The sequence below is a fragment of the Xiphophorus couchianus genome, chromosome 6 (genome assembly GCF_001444195.1).
Source record: "Xiphophorus couchianus chromosome 6, X_couchianus-1.0, whole genome shotgun sequence".
Classification (NCBI taxonomy): Eukaryota; Metazoa; Chordata; class Actinopteri; order Cyprinodontiformes; family Poeciliidae; genus Xiphophorus; species Xiphophorus couchianus.
The window spans coordinates 16,912,822-16,938,181 of record NC_040233.1 but is presented as its reverse complement, the minus strand read 5'-3'; the positions used below and the strand labels follow the sequence as shown (position 1 = coordinate 16,938,181).

The 25,360-nt window shown below is 38.5% G+C and overlaps 2 protein-coding genes across 6 annotated transcripts in view; both read left to right on the top strand.

The window, feature by feature from the left end:
• Positions 1-260: 260 nt before the first annotated feature.
• Positions 261-15,231, top strand: klhl14 (kelch-like family member 14). Of its 2 annotated transcripts, XM_028019530.1 has the most exons (9): positions 261-763; positions 1,509-2,409; positions 4,011-4,132; positions 9,018-9,107; positions 9,572-9,650; positions 10,334-10,524; positions 12,025-12,183; positions 12,846-13,003; positions 13,907-15,231. In XM_028019530.1, exons 2-9 carry the CDS (start codon positions 1,532-1,534, stop codon positions 14,045-14,047), a joined length of 1,818 nt encoding a protein of 605 aa, XP_027875331.1. In that variant the 5' UTR covers positions 261-763; positions 1,509-1,531; the 3' UTR covers positions 14,048-15,231. The 2 variants fall into 2 exon arrangements, with proteins under 2 accessions (XP_027875331.1, XP_027875330.1); XM_028019529.1 differs by lacking the exon at positions 261-763 and having other exon boundaries at positions 812-2,409.
• A 3,853-nt stretch (positions 15,232-19,084) lies between these two features.
• Positions 19,085-25,360, top strand: part of LOC114146626 (voltage-dependent R-type calcium channel subunit alpha-1E-like) — a 61,635-nt gene continuing 55,359 nt past the window's right edge. The window contains exons 1-2 of one of the 4 annotated variants that reach the window (XM_028020882.1): positions 19,085-19,371; positions 22,197-22,642. In XM_028020882.1, coding sequence (XP_027876683.1) covers positions 22,236-22,642 — 407 coding nt within the window. In that variant the 5' untranslated portion in view covers positions 19,085-19,371; positions 22,197-22,235. Of the gene's footprint in view, positions 19,372-22,196; positions 22,643-25,360 lie in introns of those variants that run through there. The other 3 variants (XM_028020884.1, XM_028020885.1, XM_028020883.1) reach the window with 3 other exon arrangements.

Sequence of the window (25,360 nt, the reverse complement as noted above, 5' to 3'; positions counted from 1 at the left end):
ATGGAGATTAAGGCAGGGGCTTTTTGTCATTTGTGCGAGACAAGCCATTCATCCATCCAGTTCACAGCCAAAAAAAGGCTGGTCCCAGAAATTAGCAGTTTCAGCTCAGCAGCAAAGTCGTCGGGCTGTGAAGGCAGAGAGAAATTGACTAATTAGCAATGCGCACTAAAACTTGACGGTTCTCTCTATAACAGCGAGGGAAAGAGTCGGGTTTTTTCTCCCCCCTTTTCTCTTTTCTTTCTTCCAAAGATGTTTGAAATCGCAGTCATTTACGCTCGACAGTTTTTACAATAGCCTTGAGCCATAATTTTGCGAGTCTCTCCAGCATCCATACCCCTGCATGGTCTCTCTCCACCGGCCATGCACGACCGTTTCTCTCCCCAACCGTGGATTTCCTATTACTCTCGTTACGACTCACTGAGCCCCAGGCCCAAGGATAATGATGTGTTGTTTCTTGGTAGCATAATTTGTCACACGTATATTTCTTCTTCTTCTTCTTCTCTTGCAGAAAGCACAGCTCCCTCTCACACACTCACACACTTCTTGTTAATTCAGAAGAACAAATGATCAACGTCAACAAATACCCTGAAATAGTGACTTTGTGAGTTGGAATCAATGGTTATTTGGAGACACCTCGGAACAAAGAGTTTAAAGGAAAGGGATATTCTTTAAAAAAACAGAAGAACAAAGGAATATTGGGGAGATATTTGGATCCTGAACCGTACTTTCTTTCTCTTTTTTTGGCGTGAAGAGCAGAAGTCAGGTAAGTTTGGTCTCCCTTCTCAGGTAGCTGCTCACATCATTTAGTTGTGACAGGCGCTTTTAGGGACAACGCAACGGCATGTCTGGGTCCAAGTTTACGCACACCGAACCTGCTTGTGTACAAGCAATAGAAACAAAAAAGCGACGCGTAATGTGTTTTAACTTTACCGAGAGATGCATTTATGCGAATATTATCCGAATACTCACGTCCGTTTTACGCCCGCACTGCTACCGCTGCTGCTGCTGCTGACGGCTCGGAGACAAACTAATTGCTTTTGTATTTGACTCCGTAAATCAGTGTAATGTCCTCAGTGTGAGGGGTGTGTGCACTAAGACTGGAGAAAAGATAGCTGGATGCTGCATGTTGTTCGGGTCCAACGCGGCGGAGGAGGCGGCTCTCTCTTCCCCCCTCCGGTTCCCCTCGACAACTTCAGCCGCGCTAAGGAGAGGGAAAGCGCCGCAGCGTCTCCGGCTCCTCGGCTCCACGCCGAGCTCCGTCTCCGGCTTTAAAGGCATCTCGCACTTCAGCTGAGCATGCATAAGAGCGGCGCTTTGTGGGAAGTACTGCTGCGTTTCTGTTTGCTGCTTTACGACCAAGATCCCAAAGTTGGAGGCGCCAGAAGCCGCGCTGGCGGCAGGTTTTTCTAACCCGCTGCTCGGATGGAAGACAACTTATTGAGAAATCTCTTGTAGTGCAGATGTTTGGTGTGTAAATAAATGGCTTGCATTGCTTATTTGTTGCCTAGGTGGCGTTCACAGTCAGGAAGTCATGTCCAGATCGGGTGATAGAACATCCACCTTTGACCCAACGCACAGTGACACCTTGCTGCATGGGCTCAACCTCCTGTGGAGAAAGCAGCTTTTCTGTGATGTGACTCTAACTGCCCAGGGACAGCAGTTTCACTGCCACAAGGCTGTGTTGGCATCCTGCTCACAGTATTTCAGATCCCTCTTCTCTTCCCATAATGTGATTAGCAATGAGGGAAGCAAGGGGGATCAGGGCAGCAGTGGGACCCCCTCGTCCTCCCCAGATGACAAGCTGGTGACCACCAGTGCCAGGCCCATCAACAACCTGGTCCTACAGGGCTGCTCCTCCGTCGGACTACGGCTAGGGCTGGAGTACCTCTACACTGCCAATGTTACTCTTTCCCTGGACACAGTGGAAGAGGTGCTTTCAGTCAGCAAGATCCTCAACATCCCCCAGATAACCAAGCTAAGTGTGCAGTTCCTCAATGATCAGATCTCTGTGCAGAACTACAAGCAAATCTGCAAGATTGCCGCGCTGCACGGGCTCGATGAGACCAAGAAGCTGGCCAACAAGTACCTGGTGGAGGATGTACTGCTGCTGAACTTTGAGGAGATGTGCGCCATGCTGGATGCTCTGCCTCCGCCAGTGGAGTCAGAGCTGGCTCTCTTCCAGATGTCTGTCCTCTGGCTGGAGCATGACCGGGAGACGCGCATGCACTACGCTCCGGACCTCATGAAGAGGCTGCGCTTTGCCCTCATACCCGCCCCAGAGCTCGTGGAGAGGGTGCAATCTGTGGACTTCATGAGGAGTGACCCCGTGTGCCAGAAACTGCTGCTGGATGCCATGAACTACCACCTGATGCCATTCAGACAGCACTGCAGGCAGACCATGGCAAGCAGGTGAGGATAACAGAGGCAAAAAAGATATAAGCTCATAGACATTAATTCAAACAACTGCGGGATGTGAGAGTAATTATGGTGCTGAAACATAACAACAAATGAAACTACTACAGCGTATGAGACCAATTAGACCTTTGAGGGTTGATGGTCAGATTATGAAGATGGTGGGGCGTTTCCTCTGACACAAGACAGCTGTGTAGAGCTTTAATGTACTCTCTACTGCACTTCATTCATAACAGCAAAGCAGACATGTGTCAAACCAAGATGTAAAAAACCTTTTATTATTTCCTCAAATGTTTATATTACTCATTCTAAATGAATGTGGACGAGATGTAAAAATCTTCATGAATTTTCTGTGACTGATTGAAAGCGGCTTTATTAAGCAGAGCCTGAAATGCTGAAATTGAGTTGTTGCCATGGTAATTACAGGGTAATTGCACTGAATTTATGATCCAAATGAAAGAGTTTTCCTGGAATTGAAATTACATGAAAAAAATGTAAGAAAGGTTAATGCTAATTTTGTGTATTTTATCATAGCAATTTCTTTAGCCTGTGGGGAAAGTTATGTAGTATTTATGTTAAACTATCCACACATTATCTTCATGTTTGTCTGGATTGGCAGTTTGAGAAGCAGCTTGTAGTAGATAGGTATTTGCAATAAGTTGAGTGATTTTATAAAACTTCTCTATTTTCCTTTAAAATTATAAAATGTTTTGTTTGTTAGAATCAATGTTAGTCCTGTGTTATACTTTACTGTTTTTTATCATAATGCAACCTATATTTATTCCTTCCCTATCCAAATAATAAATATTTTCCCACATAGTCACTCAAATGTGCAACAAATCAAGACTCCTCATAATTAGTTTAATATGGCAGTGTTTTTCACCTCTCAATTAATCACTATTATTTATGTCCAAGACCTCATTTGCATATGAATTATCCCAAAAACATTTCTGCAGGGCTCCCATATTGCGAGATGTATACTGAAACAACAGCGATTTACCCAAGTGTGAAAAAAATAACAACAGAGCAGAAGGAAAAAGTGTTTTCATCTGAATATAAAGACGAGCTTCATGCATTGTTTTCATTGCATATTGTGATAAATTTATAGAACTGCAGTGATGTATAATTTAGAATCCAATAATGGTAATTAATTTGCAGTAAAGGGTGCCACTTTCAGGTTATATTTGATCTACGAAAAGCAGGAAACATCCAACAATTGGGTTGGAGAAGTCACATGAACGATTGTAGCCAATGAAATGGAGACTGTGTATAGTCAAGTTTATGTTCTGTGCTGTGCTTTTAGCCTCCAGCATGGCACCCTGCAGGACCATCCTCGCTTCACAGCTAATTGAAAACACATCTTTAGTGTACAATAACCATTCAGTAACACATCATAAGGACATATAGGTGATTGAGCAAATTTGGCTAATTGTAATGAATTTGCTCACAAGGTTTATTATAATATTATGTTGTAGGGAGATTGAAATTAAAAGTCAAAGCAAAAGCTTTTTTTTTTTTTACATTAAATAATTAAAAAAATGTCCTGAATGGTTTTGTTTTTTTCCTTTTTTAAAAAAACTCCACCTTTGGCATTACAGAATCCGTTCCAATAAGCGAATGCTGCTCCTGGTGGGTGGTTTGCCTCCTGGACCCGATCGTCTCCCCAGCAATTTGGTCCAGTACTATGACGACGACAAAAAGACATGGAAGATCCTCACAAGTGAGTTTGCAAAAGGCTCTCGCCTCCTCTGCACCTGAGGCGTCTTGTTTCAGTGGCTATTACGATGAGAAATAGTTGTTCCTGTGGATGACTTTAACATGGGTTAATTTCCGCAGAAAATGAGAGTAAGGAGTTCCCTAAATCCTTCAGGTAATAATGTATCACCATCACTTTTAATATAAGTTTTTAATCAGAGCGTGACTTCACAGCATTGTGGAGCTTCATGCCCGGGTTCCCTTGTTTTTGCTGAAATACGCTGGCGGGATGCATGATGAGATTTGCTGGGATCTAATGATCTATTGCAGGCAGAGACGGAACAATAAGAAATGACATCTGCCCTCGATAGATTCTAAATGTAACATGATTTTTTGCTCACATTGATCAATGGTTGGATTAAATTACACTGTGCATACTGCTGCATGGGGTGGCAGTCACCTTGTTGACCTTGTGTCACTTACAAGCTGAGTTAATGCACATATTAATTGGCTTGATACCTCAAATAAGAGATATATTAATTTAATCATAATCTTTAAACAAACTTGTCATGTTTTGTGTCTCTTTGAAGAAATGTTGGGTCTGAAGAGGATATATTTGAGACCTTTGGGAATGTGCAAACACATCCATACTGCTCTCACCTCTTTGGAGTGTCCATATGTCTGCTGCCTCTCTGTCTTCTCTGACCTTTTGAGTCTCACCACTATATTTTTGCCACACTGCAAAGGTCAAGAGCAGAGCGACTGGGAAACTACATTTCTCCTTTGCATCCTCATCGCTGGACATATTGAGTTCTTGTCCCTTGTTTTTGTCGGAGTCATATCTCAGCTGCTTTTCTCCATTCATACATATCATCCACTGCTCTGTGTTTTGTCTCTTTGAGTTGGGTGGAGGAGTTCAAACTTAAGTGTATCTGTTTTAATTTGTGTTTTTCTTCTCGTCTTCACCTTATTATGACTCCTAAGCTGTCTTAGCAAAAAAAAAAAAATCTGCCGTTTTAGCTCATTTTTGGTCTGTAAGGGTTCATTTTTACCAGCGGAGGCATGCATATGAAGTTCACTGGTGTATATATTGTCATTTTCTCATTAAACTCACACTCACAGGCATAAACTGCAACAAGCGAAAGGTCAACAGGGATTTCTGACGCTCACGACTAAAAAGTTAACTCTCAAATGGTCCGTGGCCAAGTGGAAGGACAAAACTGCAAAATCATCCCCTTAACACATCAGTGACCACCTGATGTAGCTTCCTCACAATGGATGTGGAATAGAAGATTATTAACATTCAATCATAACTTTTCAATGAGGCGAAACCTGAGAGGGACAGCCTTTGATTAAGACATTCATCAACACAATTTAGGCAGAATCTGATTCCCCTCGTTGTGTCTGAGATGCCCGCTGCTTGCCGATTCTAGTGGAAAGTTTGCCATCTAGTGTACCCACAGGAGCGTGGCCGAACACAAGACAAAGGCAGGGAGAGAGTCAGCCTACGTTAATGGGCAAAATTTGTCTCCCTTTCTTAAAACAACCTGCCCTGAAAAACTAAAACAAGGATTGTAACGACGGCATGTTTCCTTGTGGAACAAAGGAATTCTCCTTAGGAGGATTTGATCGTGTTGGTGTTAAAGGCATATAAGCAGCAGTGGTGCATTAGCTGTGAAATCATTCAACCAGCCAACACTGTGGCTTCTATGCAGAGGCTTCTGACTCCCTCTAGTGAGCCCTAGAGCTTATTGTAGACTGCAGTGATACCCATCTTGTAGAGCACCTGGTTATTCTGCTCCCTGAATGGCTGTTGACCCAGAGGACTCAGTAAAAGGAAGGGAGCAAATGGCCAATATATATATATATATATATATATATATATATATATATATATATATATATATATATATATATATATAAATATATATATATATATATATATATATATATATATAGAGAGAGAGAGAGAGAGAGCACCTTGTAAAAGTATTCATACCCTATGAACTTTTTCACATTTTGTTACGTTACTGCTGAAAACATCAGTGTGTTTTCTAGAGAATTATATGGGATAGCCCAAGACAAAGACAAAGCACTTTTTTTATTTCCAGCTGCTCTCAGTTAATACTATGTAGAACCACCTTTTGATGCTTTTACAAATGCAGGTCTTATGGGGAAAGTCGCTACTGCTTTGTGCACTGATAGACTGAAACTATTTCCCTTTCCCTCCCAAAAAAATAACTCAAGCTCGGCTAGATTAGAAGTAGAGCATCCGTTTTCAAGTTTCACCAAAGAATTTTAATCGGATTTACGACTGGTCTTTGACTGGGCCATTCTAACACACAAATATGCTTTAATCTAAACTAGTCCACTGCAGCTCTAAGTGTTTGTCTAGGGTTATTTTCCTGCTGGAAGATGCACATCCATTAATTTCTCAAGTCATTTCAGTGTCTAACAGGTTTTAATTCAGAATTGAACTGTTTTAAGCTCCAGACATTTTACCATCAACTCCGACCAACCTCTCTGACCCTGATGAAGAAAACAATTGCATGGTGCTGCCACCACCATGTTTCATGGTGTTGTTCAAAGTGATGTGCAGTGTTACTTTTTTGGCTGTTTTGGTCTCATCTTACCAAAGAACTTACTTCTACATATTTAGAAACTACAGAAGGATTTTTATGACTTTTTTATGACAGTGGCTTTCTTCTTGTCTATATTTCATAAAAGCTAAAGTTCTTCTGTCAACATTTTCCCAACAACCTGGACTGCAAATTATTTGCCAGGAATTGTGGTTTAGGTGGACTGGCATATATCAGTAGAGTTGCAGTTGTGCCATATTATTTAAGTTTTCAGATGAGAAAGTGAACTATGCTTGTAAGACCTATAAATTTATTATTTTAACTTCTCTACAACTTTATCCCTGACCTATCGGGTGTTGGTCTTCATTTTTATGAGGCAGTTTTTTTCTCTAAAAATACTTTCTGAGGCCTTCACCGAACAGTAGCTTTTATTATATGTCCCTACCTTTGTTCGGTTGCACTCAGTTTTATTTATTGGATCTCAATATGTATGCACACCAAAGTTTCACATTTCTGTTGGGGAAAAAAGAAAACAATGTATAACTTTCCTTCCATTTCATAATTGTTTTATTACTTATAATTGGAACAGGAGTCTGCAACCTGCGGCTTCAGAGCTGTGGGTGGCTCTTTCATCCCACAATGAAAGAACCAACATTGGTTCTAGATAACTTTAGCTAAAAATGATTAAAAACCATCTGTTGATTTTTAGTATAAAAATACAAACAAATGCGTGTTTTAACAGTTTTTCAGTTATTTCCACAATTAATTTCCACCGCAAAATGACAATAAATATACTTTTAGATCTATTTTTCTTGTCACTAGGTTGGCCACTATGTGCTTTTATTTAGTGAATTCTTTTCACTTATTTTCCACGTATGACAAAGTGCATAAATCCTCTCTTTGAAAAAGTGTTGTTTTTCTTTAGTAATAAAAAAGAAAAATATAAATAACACAGAAATAAATAGATGGTTCTTCAAAAAGAAAATGTTATCTTCAAAAAAGATAACACTTTTCCTATAGTAGATATCAAAAATATCGAGTTATCTTTTTCTAACAGTGGCTCTAAACCACTGATTTACCAGACTGAAAGTGAAACTGGCTCTTTGGACACCTGGTGTAGCACATACATTTCTATTCAAATATTTTGAACTGTACAGTGGTGGTGTGACAAAATATGGAAACAAGGTCACATCTACTGTATATAAAGGAGTCGTGATTGGTATGCTCTTTCTCCTTCCGTCTTATTATTTATTTTCTTCATATTATTCAACATTCACCAGAATCTTTCAGATCTTCTTAGAATACCTTAAACTTTGACACTTAGACATTGTAGACCAATAATCTTCTGCATCAGTACAACGTGATTTTTTATTTTTTTATTTTGCAAGTACAGGCACTAGATACTAAATAAAAAGCTGACGATCCGTGTCCTATATACTGCTGACTGAATGATAATGTAAATAGCATGTGAGAGAATTTGGCAGGTGTATGGAACCTCTCTTTGAGGTGCACTGAAGGCAAGCAGCCTAATCCCCCTCATCTGAGATAAAGCTGTGTTTAGCATATGTAGCATTAGTTCCTATCTGAAACTTCCCCTCCCATAGAGGACCAGCACATGTCATCCAGCCTGAGTGAGATTGCAGGGAGAGGCCAATTGGAAAGAAATGAGATTCAAGGCTGTCTAATTTTGCAGCAACTGTGATCCATCAGGCGGTGGGGAGGTGACAGTGGAAATGACTGATGGAGACAGACAGGTGGGCTTTAACATTTCACTGATTTGTGCTCAAAAAGCACCGGGCCCGAGATTTATTGAGTGAACACGATCATGTTCATTATGACTGTCACCTAAGACCATTTCTCTACATCTCAATGGGGTCACTTCAGCAGAAGGAGATGGAGGAAAGACATGGAGCACAAAAACATACATAGAAGAAAAATCCTCCCTCAGCTGCAGTGGTTGTCTAATGTCAAACACAAAAAAAAAGACCATGATATTCTGCAGTTTATCTTTATTGGAGCGACATAGTATATCTCTGGAAGATCTACTGCTGTGGCATATTTTAGCAGAACACCAACTCTGCAATAATTAAAGCTGCACTTGAATCATCATTCTCATCTCAACATCAACATGTGCAAAATCAAAATTTTCATGACTGCTTCGATGCAATTAATAGGTTTTAATTTTAACTTTCTGAAATATGCAAAAACCTTGGAATATCAGCCCGTTTTACTTGCTTGACTATAAATACCAGAACAGCAGAAAATGTGTAATATGCAGTATAATAGACGCTACACTACAGTAACTGACCTGTTTTTCTGTTTGCCATTTAGTAATGCCTTACAACAGCGCTCATCACTGCGTGGTAGAGGTGGAGAACTTCCTGCTGCTGCTGGGTGGAGAGGACCAGTGGAATCCAAACGGTACAGCACCATCACAAAATACTGTCACAACAAATATTTCACTCTTCTACATTTGCATTGGTTCATATCCGTCAAAGGTGATGTACCTTCAGATGGTTGTAAACACTCATTTGAGGGTTAGATCAGCTCTTAGTGAGCAAACAACAGTCCAGTAAACACTTGTCATTAATTGGAACTGCAGTTGTCACTGGAATATTTATGGTGCTACCAGTACTTTTTGTGAAACACTGGTAGTGTTAACTGTTCAAAGCCTGAAGATTAAATCTAATCTTCTAAAAAAATATATAGTTTTTTCCCCCAAAAGGCAGAATCAGCCTTTTTTGTCAAATTTATGTACACAAGCAAGAAATTTGACGTTGGTCCTGCTTTATTCTCACTAAATAATTTTAACTAGTAAAATAAAAATGAAATTATTTGAATGGTTTCATTTATTTTGGTTTCTTTTTTTGTTTGCTTGTTTTCAGGGAAGCACAGTACAAATTTTGTCAGCCGCTATGATCCCAGATTCAACAGCTGGATTCAGCTGCCTCCCATGCAGGAAAGGTTTGTAACTTTTTCTTTTAAATTGAAAAGAGACAGGTTTAGAAAAGAGCTGATTGTAAACATCACAGAAAATTTAGTAAAAATTGTATTTTTTAAACTATTAGTATAATGCAGCTTCTTTCACTCCAGAAAAAGAACGGTTTGCCAAAAACATTTGCTCACAGTTCGAAGAGCATACAGCATTTCTTGAATGTCTTTCACGTTGTAACACAGGTCTTAGCTCACAAGATAGGTTTTACCTTTAAATTGAAGCAGCACTTAAAGTCATTGTTGCAATTGCATTGATTCTAAAGCAGTGGCATCCAACTGTGGTGTACAAGTCATGGCTTGGCATTTGGAGAAGCCAACAGCCACTTGTTCCTGAGTAGTTTTGCTCTCCAAAAAGGATATCTCAAAATAGTATCCTAATTGTGTGGTTGAATTTATTGAAACCAAAACTGCAAAACTGACAAAGAAGACCAACCGCATGGATGGAGAAGGTAGACGCATGGTTTCGACTTATCAGAAAAATCATCGATGGCCTGACTTATCTCATGACATGCTACAGTTTATATGTATAAAGACGTGAGAGTGTTAATTTCCTATGTTCTCATCCCCTCCATCAAAACAGAGAAGACAGAAGCATAAAAGTGTGATAGGGGTTATAGAGAGATGATGTTGCATGTTTGATTCCTCCACCTCAGGAGAGCCAGTTTCTTTGCCTGCCGCCTGGATAAGCACCTGTATGTAATTGGAGGTCGGAATGAGACGGGCTACCTCTCCAGCGTGGAGTCCTACAACCTGGAGACGAACGAGTGGAATTACGTGTCATCTCTGCCACAGCCTTTAGCTGCACATGCAGGAGCAGTGCATAATGGCAAGATCTACATATCAGGTCAGGAAAAATAGCTTACTTGTAAAGAATGGTTACCAGACATTTGCGTTATAAGGCATACTGCTGCTAGAAGATGTCAGGTGTTTAATCACAATAAACCACTATGAATTGCAAACTATTACTGAAACAGAAGCTCAGAAATTACATTTAAAAAATCTTGCATAAATAACATATACTTACTTCAGGCAAAGGAACATCATAATGTTGCATTTATAAAAAGTTTAAAGTGAGTCAGAATAAAAGACGTCATAATCCAGCTGCACACCCCCACATATTTTCCACTGTTAAATGCAGCCACAAACAACATTGACAAGCAGCTCTGTCTTGTAAATTTTGCATATCTACAGTTGCATCCTTTGAAACGTATAAACATAATTTCATTTTAAAAACCTGTGTTGAAACAAGCATATAAAATAAAACGTGAATGTTAAAACAGCAATGCTTTTATAATGGTACTGTAGTCATCCCTCTTGAACTTTTCCATATTTGCCACATTACAGCTGAAAACTGTAATTCAAACAAAATAAAGATTTCAAAGTGTGGACTGTATTTTTGTTCACCACCGCAGGATCCCTACATTACTCTGCAATTTGCAAAACAGGTCATTCAGTTTAGATGGAGAGCTTTTCTGAGTAGCAATTTTCAAGTCTTGCTAAAGACTTTCACTTGGATTTAGGACTTCAATTGAGCCATTTCAACTCACAAATATGCTTTCATCTATAGTATTCAGCCATATTTTCATCCTGTTGACTGAGGATTTGTGCTGCATTTAGATACATCCATCCATATTCTTATCAATTCTATCCCACCTCTCCATCTCTGAAAAACAGATCGTCTCCCCTATTTTCGCGGTGGGGGTGATGTGTTCAGGGCACAGTGTTAGAGTGTTAGAGTGTGCAGGACAAGCAAGTACAAATTTCTGATGTATTTATTAACACAAAAGGAGGTAGGTTAAAATCTTACTCAATCATATAAATGTAAAATCTTCACAACCACTCTGGTTCCTGGTATTATTTGTTTTGAAAGTACATGTTTGCTTCAGGGGCCTTTCATTTTTATTTGATTCGTCATTCAAATGCAGAATGTCACAAACTGAAACCTTATCTTTTTCTGCCAGATCTTAGTACCACTGACTCATCTGTACTGCAGTCATAGTGGCAACATTAAAACATGCAAACAAAGACACCAGCCTGTTTGAACAAAACAGATGGGAGAAGCAGCCATTAAATGTGACACATCGTGTTCTATTAGAGTAAAAAAAAAAAGAAAACAGCATCTACTCAGCAAAAGATCCAAATATACTCCTATAGAGGCAAATGTGATTGTATCAAAAATGTCTAATCTCTCTCCATGCCTTAAAATCATTAGGTATTCCTTGCATTTCTTTCATTGAATGGTTTCACCTCATTATGTATAGTGCAAAGCACAAGCACTGCATTTTTACAACCAAGTTATATTTTGACTGTATTAACAACACAGGCTTATGATTACATGTTACAGGTGGAGTGCATAATGGCGAGTATGTGTCCTGGCTCTACTGCTATGACCCCGTAATGGATGTTTGGGCTAGAAAACAAGACATGAACACAAAGCGCGCCATTCACGTCCTGGCTGGGATGAACGATCGTCTGTATGCCATCGGTGGAAACCATTTGAAAGGTGAGCGCTCAGGCTTTTCAGAAAATGATGGAGGGTCGCGACACAAATCGTTTGGCTACTATGTCCAGGTGCTGGCCTTCATCACCTTGTGAACCCTTATTCTACCATTGAGAATGCAAAATCTGAAACAGAACTGATGGTATAAAGAAATCTTTGAATCTGCAGACAGAAAGTAAATGCAAGCATTTTTTTTTTGCAACTGTCCTTACAGGCTCTGAGAGACAAAGGAAATTAAATTGTCCATTTTTGTTTTTATAGAAATGTATGGTTTAGAATGAAATGTTGGTAACTTGAATGTGTTCCAGCAGTGTGTATGGGTTGTTCATAACTTAAAGTTATTTGATTTTTAAAGACTACTTTATATTTTTTGTTAGATTTTTGTGTCAGTTGCCAGGCAGTGCAACCAGATGACACCAGAACTACTTGTTCATTTGTGTTCCTCTCAATACAGATTTGTTCACAGAGGTACTTAACATAGTCCTTTTCAACATGCCCACACAAAAACAGCAGAAAGAAAACAGAGAAAGCACAGAAATAAAAAAAATATATTTCTCTACTGGGAGACTTTTATTTTAATCTCAGAATATAAGGTTGACTGTAAAATATAGAATGTCTGCACAGTTTACACATTCTTCCTTTTCTTCCTCCTTTTGCTTGGACAGGTTTCTCCCATCTAGATGTTATGTTGGTTGAGTGTTACGACCCTAAAGCTGACCAGTGGAACATCCTCCAGACACCGATACTCGAGGGCCGCAGCGGTCCGGGCTGCGCCGTTTTGGATGATAGCATCTTCCTCGTGGGTGGCTACAGCTGGAGCATGGTAGTAAATGTACTTTACAGTAAATAAAAACAGAAAACTGTAGACATATTATATCCAGTGGCTGATGGTGGTTGACAACACACCATTCTCTAAAGAAAAATGTTTCTAGTTTCATTTCAAATTACTGTTAGAAAAATGCAATGTGACAAATGCAGACGGCAGAGGGAATGTGATCAAACTTATACATTTAAACCCGGACACAGCTGTCCGTCTTTTCCAAAATATGCTGCATTTCTGAAAGTTCATAGTAAAGCAGTCTGTAAAATAATAGAAAAATTCACTTTGACACTTGGCCCTCATATTATCACATTTTTCTTCCTGATAGCCAGACTTTCTTTTAAGCTAGTCTTGTTCATTTCAAACTTTCAGGCATTCAGTCATGCTTCTTCTTTTTTTTTTTTTTTTTTTTACAAATAGCAAGTATGTTTTAGAAATTTATGCATCATAACAATTGTCCTGAAATATTAGGCCAGCCTTTGTTTTCTGATTTCATTGCTTATTCTGTTAACCTTTTATTTTGCTTGATATTTGTATTATTATTACTATTATTTATTTAATAACAATTATTTATTTTTCCTTTTAGTTTTGATAACAAACCTCAGTATTTTATATTGAGATTAAATTACACACATGTGGACTCCGCTTACTGATTAAATGACTTCTAAAGGGGATCAGTTGCAGTGGATTTTATTTAGGGCTGTCAGGGTAGAGGGGATTAAACACTAATACATGCTGTAATCTTCAGAAGTGCTTTCTTAAAAATGTTTAAAACCATTCATCATTTTCCACCTCCCAAATATGTGTTGGTCCATCAAAAGAAATCCCAATAAAACATAAGATTGAGGTTACAAATCCAAACATTGAAAGGAATAAAAGGAATGGTCTGATTTTCCCCTTCCTAAGGGTGCCTACAAGTCGTCGACCATCTGCTACAGCCCAGAGAAGGGAACGTGGACGGAGCTGGAAGGAGAGGTGGCAGAGCCTTTGGCAGGCCCAGCCTGCTCCACAGTCATCCTCCCTGCCTGCCTTCCTTTCAACAAATGACAACTAATCCAGCCGATGGGTGGTGAGGGGGACAAGCAGCAGCAGGGCGACTGGGGGGAGGACCACCAATAAACAAAACATTTGTCAAGAATTTTGTGACAAAAACCCTCCAGCTTTAGCCCGGTTGTGGTGTAAAAGTTATTTTTTTACAGGTTTGACAAGAGCACTTTCATTATTCTCTACTGATGGATTGAGAGGGGGAGAGGATGAAGTAACTCATGTATCTAAATGAATCATCTGTTCTGAGAAATAGTCTGTTCCATACTTAATTTTATTTATTTAAACAGTTTGAAAGTGTTTTTGGCTTCTCTTCCATCGCACGCATAGTGTCGAACTGAATTATAGCATTTCAGATCCATTGTACCTTGTACACAGTAGAGGCATCATCATCAGATTACGTTTTAAGGAGGCTCGGTGAATTAAAAGTGTATAAATATTCAAAGGTTATGTTTGTACTCATTGCTCTCTGTCCGGATTGTTCACTTGCGTAACAAATACGTTGTCTCTTTAGGAAAATGTACATATTTGAGCAAAGAGTAAACTAAAGAGCTGCTCCAAGTTGGTATTTTAATTTGTCTTGATAATGTACACTTAAACTGAATTTTTTTTTTTACAAGTTCATTCTTGCCAGACGTTTGTGGCAACTCGTCTTGATGCCACAACAAAGCTGCTTAAGAATCATGATTGATGACTCATATTATAATGACACTAATATCATTCAATGTTGGTACAATCAATTTGGAATTGCTAACCAGTATAATTTTCTGCGTAAATATCTGTGGAAGATATTTGGGGTGTGCGTTCTCGAAGTTCACAGATGCAGGTCTGTTTATGAGACCACATGGTTTAATTGTTTAATGTAATTAAAAAGCAAGAGAGCATACAGTGGTCTTTGATGCACTTTCAACTCAGCAAAATTCACTGATTTGTACATTAAATCAATGTGCCGTGTTTAAGAGATATCTTCTGTGCAAATGAATCCAGTCTTGTCAACGTTACTAGGTTGAATAAAATTGACTCTAAATATTAATGCTGTTGAATTCTGTAATTAAAAAAAGTTGTTGATTTCATTCTTGTATATAAACCGCCTGCAGTGAAACATTTTTGTGCACTCAACTTTGGATTTATTCTCAAATCCTGTTATGTATCTGGCATTTTAGAAAAAAATCAAATAAAATGATTGATGATCAAAATGACTCAGTTTGTGATGATATTCTCAAATGCAGAACTTGAATAAATATGATGCATATGCTCTCAAATAGTTTTTGTTTTTAAAATCTTTATCGGATTGCACTGTCAGTACTTTTGACAAACCCCTTTTATTAAATGCATAGTACTTGTATTTCACATGGTCGGAACTCACACAAAATTTGATTGTTTCGTTGTAAACAAACTCTAGATTGGCAGGGTTGAATCTCTCTAATCCAGAGTCAAGATCATAATTCCTCTAACACCAATGCATTATGACTATGAGAAGAAGCCAGAGTACCTAGAGATAATCTATGCATGCACAGGAAGAAAAAAGAAAATAAAAAGTTTGGATTCAAAGCCAGGATTTGTTTTTCTTGCTGCAAGGAAATAGTAATCACTGTGCCCCTGTTCAGCCCCAAATGATATACTTAAATATAATCAAATCAATCTTATTACATAGACAGATTAAAATTATTTTATATGTTTTCTATGTTAATCCTAGTTATAAAACAGCATAGTCCAGTTTACTTTTCTTTGCCAATGGATAAAAAAGTTTTCTCAGGACTGAAACCCAGTCAGTATAGCACCAAGTCACTCATTTTGTTGTGATCCTTCTTCCTGAAAATAATATGGCGACTAAGTTGCCCTTAGTAATTTACAAAGTATAAGCAATAATGTGTATATAATTGCAAAATACAACTGATCAATCTCTTCCAAATGCATCATATAATAAATAGTAGGTATAAATAAAATGATTGTTATGTCTGAAAACACAATTAACTCCAGCAGGAGTCAGTATTTGGTCCCGAACTGCTTAGAATTGATATGATGCCACCTGTCAATCATTCAGTTTGTCAGCAACTGACCAATTGGCAGTCGCAATATGTCCCAAAGACCACGCCCCTTATCTGGAGGAACTGAACCTGCAAAATCGTAGCTAGGGTTTATCATCCCTAACCTGCTTCAGTCATAGAGATTTCTAGGAAAATAATATGAAATCCTGATCAAACATTGTCAGTAGGGAGCATGCAATCCTATCAGCCATTACCCAGAGCATGTAGAAGGCAGAATACAAGTTATTGCACTTCTTAAACCTAAACAGTCTCAATAATGCAAGAAATGGATCAAGTCCTGCAGCCGACATCATGTCCAGTTGAATGAAACCGTGATACAGGATAACTACCACATGTTATTCTGCAGGAAGGTAACTGTTGTTGTCATAATGACACAGTATGATAGTCAAATCTAAGATCAATGAGTGAAGATCGTTTTGCTTCCTTCACTCATAAGGAAGCATGACTTCCTTATGAGCTACCATTGTATAAATTCCAATGTTAGCTCTGTGGCAGCATGACAACGCTGCAGTAACTGCGGTATTTACATTTAAGGACCTTTTTATGCTACTGTTTATTTTTAAGCATTTTCCTGATGGCAGATTTCCACAAGCCAGTATTATTTAAGTAATACTCATCTGTTTTGTACGTGCAAAATGCGTCGGACACAACTTTCACACTCACATCCAATGAGACTAATTTTTCCTCTGGCTACAAAAGTCTTGGACTTTAACTTTGATTTCTCCATTGTTTCCGGCTAATGTAGGACTCGCTGGAGAATTTTCATGCATGTCATCTTGGCCTTAGTGTTGGCTAATAAAGAAAAACCTACTCAAAAGATGTATCGGATTGAGTTTCACTACCTCTGCATCGTTGTTTGTTTATTGAAGGTTTGCTCTAATCCCGCATGGGGGCGGAGCCCGCGTCATACCGAAATACTTTGGTATTTGAAGTCTGTTAGACCAATAGACTTCAAATACCGAAGTCTATTGGTCTAACAGATGATGCAACAATATTGGGGAGAATTAGAAAAAAAAATTGGGCTAGCAACAGAAGAAATGGCTAAATTTTAATATTGTTATATATATATATATATATATATATATATATATATATATATATATATATATATATATATATAGTTAATTAATTATTAGGTTAATTAAAAATGAATGTATCTTATTTGGGAAATCTTAAGATTTATTTATTTGGAAATCAATAGAAAGAGTGTTTGGGGAAAAAAGGGTGTTTGTTAAAAAAATGAATAAAGGACACAACAATACACTTTCAACTGATTTTTAAAACTTATTAAAGGATAGAAAGATTAGGACAGTACAAATTAAACCAATTATTACATTCTCACTACTCTTCCATAAAACCATATATCTCACAGAAATGCTCAGCCCTGCTCTTAGATAGTTAAACACTTAAGTGATGACTAGGGGAACAGGCTACATAGCTGTCAGCAGAATGAGGAGAATGAAGAACAGCACTGATTTGATTAAGACAAAGACATGCAAAGCGATCCACTGAGGAAAATCAAGAGATTTAGACAGGTAACAAGAGCTTTAATGTGAACGTCTAGCACGTGTGGATTTGAAGTCTTCATTTCTCCTCCAGTGTCGGTGGCAGCAGATGGTTTCTGTACTGCTCAGAGTCCCACTCATGCTCAGCCGTGGGAATAACAGGATTGGTTTAAAAAGAACATGAGTGACCTTTTAATTATTACATAGACCATCCTGGCTCTGTTTTAATCAAAGACAAACTATTCTCTGTAATTAGCTCTACTGGTGTAATTATACCTGATGTAGATAAATCTCCCCCCACAAAACAGGGTTGCATCCTTCTTATCCAGAGAAAGTAGCCTCCAAAACCTTGTTTTCAAAACCTGACATACTATGCTAGAACAGAGTGAATGCAAAAGAATAGAATAAAATTACAAATTTGAACTGTATGAGTAGAGTAACTAAATAAAAAAAACCTAAGCACCAGAAGAGGCCTCAAGTATAAGTGAACTAAACTAGACAAAGAAAGGTATCTAAACTACATGTAAGACTGTTTGTTAGATAATTTTTTGTGGAAATTTGACATAAAAAATTAGTTGCATTACAAGTGAACTAAAAGATTATATGAACATGAGTTCTGTATTTTAAAGCAATATTGTTGTCATGGTTTGTGGAGATGGAGGACCCAGAAGCAGACAGGAAACAGGCAGGATTGTGTTATGGTGAGTTTAATGAAAAAGAGTTCAGCAAACTCTATGAAGCTGAAATCCAACATAAGGTGGCGCAGAGAGCGAAACAAAACAAGCACACAGCAGCTAACAAGACAGAAGGTAAGTATACTGAAAACATCAAAACATTTAATGAACCAGTAAAATGTTGGTTTATTTCATGGGGAAAATGATGACCAATGAAATGATCAAGAGCAAGGGCTTATTTACAACTCAGCAGTTATTTGTCATTAAAAATGATTCATCAAATGGTGAGAAGACAGTATAGTGAGTCATTACTAGGTTCATAAATACAATTTATTATTTAATAAGCTTCTTCTCTGTGCTCCTTTAGCACCTTTTGAAACTATAGCAAAGGATTGAAATACGAATGTAATTGTTTCTTTTAGTCAAACAATTCATCTGGGGCCCGGAAAGTTATTTAACATCTAATACGTCATCATTTGTTTTCTTGTTGGGGTGTGTGTGTGTGTGTTGTGATTTTTGATTTGCTGTTTTGAGATAAAATGCAAAATAAGCAGCAACTTGTCTTTTTTTTTTGGTGTTTTCAGCGGAGTGGAAAGAGTGTGGCTTTAGCTCACCATCTAGTGGTACATATCAGAGTTATTTGCACCCACATTGCTGCTCCACATAGACACCTGTTGCATTTTCTCCATCAACCTTCTCCCCCCCCCCCCCCCCCCCTTTATTGTCCCTCCCTCAACCAGTGATCTGAGAATAACCACTAAACTGTCCTAGTGAAGTTTTGGAGCCACATCCGTGCGCGTCGTAATCCACACACCAAGTGACTCATATCACGGGCAGCCGGTTTGCGCGAAGATGGTCGGGATTATTTCCTCGCCTCACATCTTGTCTCCACGCGTGTTTACTCTCATGTGTGCCACACGGCTCTGGCTCCCAGCCACCCGACGGTATTTATAACCATACAGCGGCGACCAGCAGCACTCAAGGAGAAACCTTCCTCTGAGCATCAAACTTGGACGGATTGAGTGACAGATAGACAGAAGGAGGGAGGGGGCATGGATTTAGGATCCAGCTCAGGATGAAGGAGCGCACCGCACCTCAAGGTAAGCCGATCAGATCCATTGATCATTTATAATTTCACTGATATATACATATATATTTTTTTTATGTTTCCCTATTTGTCGCAGGTAGTGCTTCAATCCTCCAGTGTGCATTTTAGCAATCTATTTCCACACTTCTGAGTGCTGCTTTGTTTCTCCCTCCTCCACTCTCCTGCGCGTCAAACACTTAACTCCACAGGAATAAAGAAGCGGCAGCCTAATTAACAATACCCGTTAACTGGCTAGTTAATGCATTTCCAAGGCGGTTGTCGACGTGCGGCTGACGTGAACAAATTGGACGAAGGGGGCGCCTGTTGTTTTAGTGGGCACTAATTGAAGGAGATCACAGCCTAGGAGCTGAAATTTGAATAAATAAATATATAAATAAGAATAAAAATAAGCAAGAACTCCTCCACAAAGGTGTTTCCAATTTTACAGATAATAAAATTCTTACAACCATGTAAAAACTGAGTGCTTTTACTCTTGTTTGAATAAGTCTGTCAGATGTAAGGGATCCACCCTTCCTCTTGTATAGTTTATAGCCTGTTGATATAAGCAGCCTTGACCTTTAATTGCCCCTCATCCATTGCTCCACAGCAGACTGATAAAACCACCTACAGCACCATCTTTTGTGCTACCATCAAAGACATCCCACTGCCGAGCAGCATAAAGGTGCCATCAGACTGCCCTTCTAAATGTGTGCGCTGACCTTGCAGCCTCTGCCAGCTTTCATAGAGGCGCTTCTCCAGTGTTGGAGGGCAGAGCTCAGCTCAGGCTGTGTCCAGTTCATGTCTGAGGAGCCCCTGCTGCTGATGATGAGTGAGTCATCGAGCGCTTTTTTGCTTCGGCTCCTCCACACTCAGTCATCTTCCTTTCAGCTTCCAGCGGCCTTGTTCCGTCTGGCTCCTGACTGACTGTCTCCGTGCAAACTTGCTGTTTTCCAGCCTTTTGACACTAAGTCTGACCCATAACATTTCTCTGTCTCAGTAAGAAATACACTTTGCAGGCAGCAGAAAGAAAGAAAAAAATTATGGGTTTTTTTTGGTAGATTATGACTAAAAAAGACAAAACTCAAACCCAAATGTCAGCTGTTGATCCCTGGACAAGCAACTCCTGTGTCTGAGAATCACAAAAATTATGAAGATTCATGAACTCCTTTTTGGTCAAATGTGTAAAAGCAATAGACAACTTGTTCCAGGTAAAACAAACTATGATTTGTTTGAAGCAATATTGTCTTTCTAAGCAAAGAGTCACACATCTTGCCAGTCATTTCAGAAAATGTAATTGTGATTTTATGGAAATGTATTGTACATAGAGTAAATTGTTTTAGGCTTCTATTTTTTATATTTTTAGCCATTTTAAATGATTATGGCTTACGGTCTAGAGTCTCAGAAAATTAGAATACTACATTGGACAAATCAAAATGGATGTTTTGAGGACATAAATCAGGCTACTGTAAAGTATGTACATTTCTATGTACTCTATACTCCTCTTGCATGAATTACTGCATCAACACAGTTCTTATTGGTGTACAAAATTTAATATAAAATGTGCATATTGTTGACTTTAGAGAAAAAAAATCTTCTAGGTTTTACAGAAACGTATTCCACTTGTTGATCGGTCTTATGGTTAACCAAATCACAATATATAATATATTTATATAATTCCTACAGTGCTACCTGTAATAATCCTCATCCCTTAATCCCATCTTTAAAGAACCAGTCCTTCAAAGAGGACAGAGAGGACCTTAAAGAAACAGAAGCAAAAACAAAGCAGCGTTAAAAGAGTAGAATCAGCACCGTCATGTAGCCAGAAATGGTTACTTTTCACATTAAAGCATTAAAACTAAGGACGCATCCAAAAGGTTCTGATTTTATCATGATCTGCCTGACAAAAAAAACAATTTATTGTTTTTTTTTTAACCTTTTCATTAAATGCAATAAATCAAAAATCTCCCTCCATCTTTGCTCTAAAAATTCACCAGCCAACAACATTCACTTTGTTCACATGTTCCGATTTTTGCTTGACAAAAATCGGAACATGTGCCTAAATGGGAATAATGTAAATCCTTTATTTTCAGTTGGATTCAACTGCAATCAAAGGAATTGTTGTATGTAGCGATTAGAAGAATCAGAATCAGTCAAAACTGGAGTCAGCAGGTCAGATCTAAAAGATAAAAGCCTAATCTCTAACTAGAACGGGTTCTTTTAGTCCGCCACAGAAAGATTAGAAACCACATAGCACTACATAAAAAATATTGTGAATGAACCACTCAGCTAGAGCTGATATTCAGACCATTCTAATCTGCTTAAATGAGGGAAAAAAAAATTCTACAGCAATATCAGCAGGTAAAAAAAGTCTCAACAGCTAAATGAAGGAGTTGGCATGTGCACAACAACAGTACATCATTATAGTGTCTAACACATCCAAGTGACATTAGGTAATTAGAGCTAAATACAGTGGAGTAGAACATTTAGCTAGAATTTGAGAACAATTACAGCATTTCCACTCAATAAAATAATATGGATCTCTGAACTCAAAAGGAAAAAAAAAACATCTATACAGAATGTTTATTAATCTGTTTGAAAAGTTAATTAAAAACACAGATAATAGGTCATGGTGCAGACCAAAAGACAAAAGTTGTGATTCTCTGAGCTCCACTTGGACTTCAATTTATTGCAGTCTCTTTGCAGGTTGCTGAAACATTTGAGTCTGGACCAAAATGCCCCCCCCCAGCCCCCCGCCCCTCTGGCTTGTCAGTGTTTCTCTAATTAGTACTGCCATCTCACACTCGTCATCTTCTGCTTCTCTTTTCTTCCCATTTGTAGAATTATGGTGAACCTGCCAAACTCCTGATCCCTGCAGATATGCTCACCAGTTCCAACCAGTCCCTCTCCCTTTCCTTCACACCAACTCTCCACTCTCCATCACACCGTGGTCACGCTCATGTCCAGTCCTCCCTGTCCCTGCCGGAGCCTGAGGACTGGAGGAGGCCCATCCCGTCTGCCCGTCCTGGCCTGGCTCAGGGGGCTCGCTCCTGCTCCCTGCAGGTCCCCCACGGCGGTCCTGAGAACATTGGCTTGCCCCCTCGTGCAGCCAGTTTTGACGTGCCCTACAGTCAGGATGACGGCTCGTCTGATCAGGGCTCGGGGTCCCTCAGCCCTCACGCTGCACTGCGGCGGCGCGGGGGTCTTGTGGAGCAGAAGGACATCATTATGGCCCACCAGGCTCACAAAATACAGAGCACACCACAAGCCCGCAGGAAGGAGTGGGAGTAAGTATAAAAGAGCTTCCAATTCAAAGGATTCCTTTTAAATTGTGCATGTAAAGATGATAAATCTGCAAGGAGTACGATGAAAGCCTCAGTGAAAGAAAAAAAAAATCCACAAGGATAATACATGGTTTTTCGTATTAACCTGTAAATTACAGCTTTGTGGAGACAGATTTGGTCAAAAACGTGATCTGAGACTTGTCAACAAAAAGCTTCTTTATGGCAGCCAGTTTCATGTTTCTAAAAAGACCTAAATGTGAGCAGGCACGAATAATAAAAGGACTGCTGAGCTGGAAATACAATGTAAGCCAGTACTGACAGTAATAATTACATCTGCAACTCCTGCTGCGACGTGTCTGTCTGTCATCAAAATAGAAGATGTGACACGCTACAGCCTCAGCAGATACTTAATACACCAAGACATTTCCATGTTTACTAAAACTATGGCAATTAATTGGTTATTTTATGACTAAGTTACTCAGACAGAATTTTAAATATGCTTTTATCTAATAGTTTTGGGTCTACGAGTATCGTTTTTTTCTTCTGCAGCACAAAATAGTAGGAGAAAAGTGAAGCATTTTGAGTGTTGGTAGAGAACAAAACTGGATGCAATCAACTAGACAGGAACTCAAATTTAAATGAATAATAATATTGCTTCTTGTGCCTGAAGAAAAGTAATTTTCCTACAAAACTATATTTATTTAATCAGCCAGCCTCCTTCTTTGCTTCTAGTAGTAATAACATTCACATAACAATTAAGATTATGAATTTTTAATATTATAATTAATAAAAATACTCTTAGGAAAACTAATGATTTAATTGATTCCACTGTGTTTGGAACGAAGTTCATTATTACATGTGAACTTTATGTAAATAATTGTTACACAAAAGTCATACAATTGTTTAAATTGTCTTATGATGATCTGGTGATTGCTGGGAAGTTTGAATATCTTGCTACACTGTAAATTCTGTGGTTTTAATTAAATGAAAGTGAAATAGTACATGAGTGTTGGATTGTGGTGCACAGAATTACAATTCAACTTAGAGCTAAACAATAATAATACATTACTTAACATACATTTGATCTTAAGTTTATCTAATGTAGTTACCTGTATGTATATGAGATACAGCTAAAATGTTTTTGTTTTAGAGTCAATGCACTTTTTGAATGGATTTGCATTTCTATCTCTTAAACTTATTATTTGTGATGAGGTCACTCTCATGGGCAAATGTGCAGACATGTTTATGAAGACTTAACTGGTACGTCTAAGATTTTATGTTACTCCAGGGACGATCTCATACTCACTCCACACTTTTGAGTGTCTTTTGTAGATGTGCTCAAATTAACTGACGCATTCACAAACCACTATGCTTTTTAATTTTTTTGTTCAGAAAAACCCACAAAATATTTATTCTGGAGCTTTAAAACATCTCAACATATTATTTAAGACCATGCAAATAGTCAGCCATTTTATGCCATTTTGTTGCAGCTTTTTATTTCACACCCTTGTTAGTGTCATCTTGATATTGGAGTGACTTACATTTATTCAGACTTTTGAAAGCGTTTTTACACTTGGCATTTTGTCACATTTCAACCACTGATTTCAACATAGTTTATTGCGATTGTATGAAATTGAGATAGGCCAACACAAACTAGTCTATATTTGTGAATTGGTAGAAAATTAATGTGTGCATTGGTATTCAGCTTCCCTGACTCAGGGTTTTGAAGAACACTTTGCTGCTGTTACACCTGCAGGTCTTGCGGGGTGTGCCTCTACCAGCTTTACACATGCAGACAGATATTTGACCTTTTTTTTTTTTATAAAATAGCACAAGCTCAGTCAAATTAGATGAAAAACATATTTGTACATGTTTTTTGAAGGTCTTGCCTCAGATTCCTTACTGGATTTAGATTAGATTTAATACATGGATTTACTGTGATCTAAACCAGTATGTGTATTTTTGGTTGTATGTTAAGAGGCACTGGCCCAGGGGTGGGCAACTCCAGGCCTCGAGGGCCGGTCTCCTGCAACTTTTAGATGCATCTCTACTTCAACACACCTGAGTCAAATAATGAGGTCATTAGCAGGACTCTGGAGAACTTGACTGCACTTAGGAGGTGATTGAGTTATTGGATTCAAGTGTGTTGGACCAGGGAGACATCTAAGATTTGCAGGACACCGGCCCTCGAGGACCAGGATTGCCCACCCCTGCACTGGCCTGTTGCAAGCTGATTCTAACATTTTGGTCTCTTATGTCTGAAGCACATTCTTCCTAATATTGTATGTTCCCCTTAATATGATTTAGAATCTGCAAATGAGACTTGTTTTAGCCTCCTTTTTGGACCACGTATCCTTTTAATTTTTTAGTATTTATACTACTTTGTGTTGGTTTTTCACATAAAATCCAAATAAAAGAGTCTAAGGGGAGTTAATACTTTTGTAAGGCACTGTACATTCACAAATAGGTTAGATCTGATCCTCTGCAATTTTGTGACTTTGCAATAAATGCACCAATTGTCTAAGTTTTCTCATTTTAACCACAATCCATCCCACATTTTAGAGTTGATTCAGGAATATTTTTCAGTGCGATGTGCTTCAAGCATTGCTTTTCTCAGTTCCTTATTTGTCATATTTGCTGGCATCATGCTAAAATTCAAGAGACTTTGTCTCTCGTTCTTTAAATAAAACAAGACACCCACTCACACACAATTGGCATATC

Bases quoted from the DNA above. Each gene is read 5' to 3' on its own strand.
- klhl14 (XM_028019530.1), top strand. From the start codon at position 1,532: ATGTCCAGATCGGGTGATAGAACATCCACCTTTGACCCAACGCACAGT. The intron at 2,410-4,010 runs GTGAGGATAACA...TTGGCATTACAG, and splicing joins AGGCAGACCATGGCAAGCAG to AATCCGTTCCAATAAGCGAA. The intron at 10,525-12,024 runs GTCAGGAAAAAT...TACATGTTACAG, and splicing joins TGGCAAGATCTACATATCAG to GTGGAGTGCATAATGGCGAG.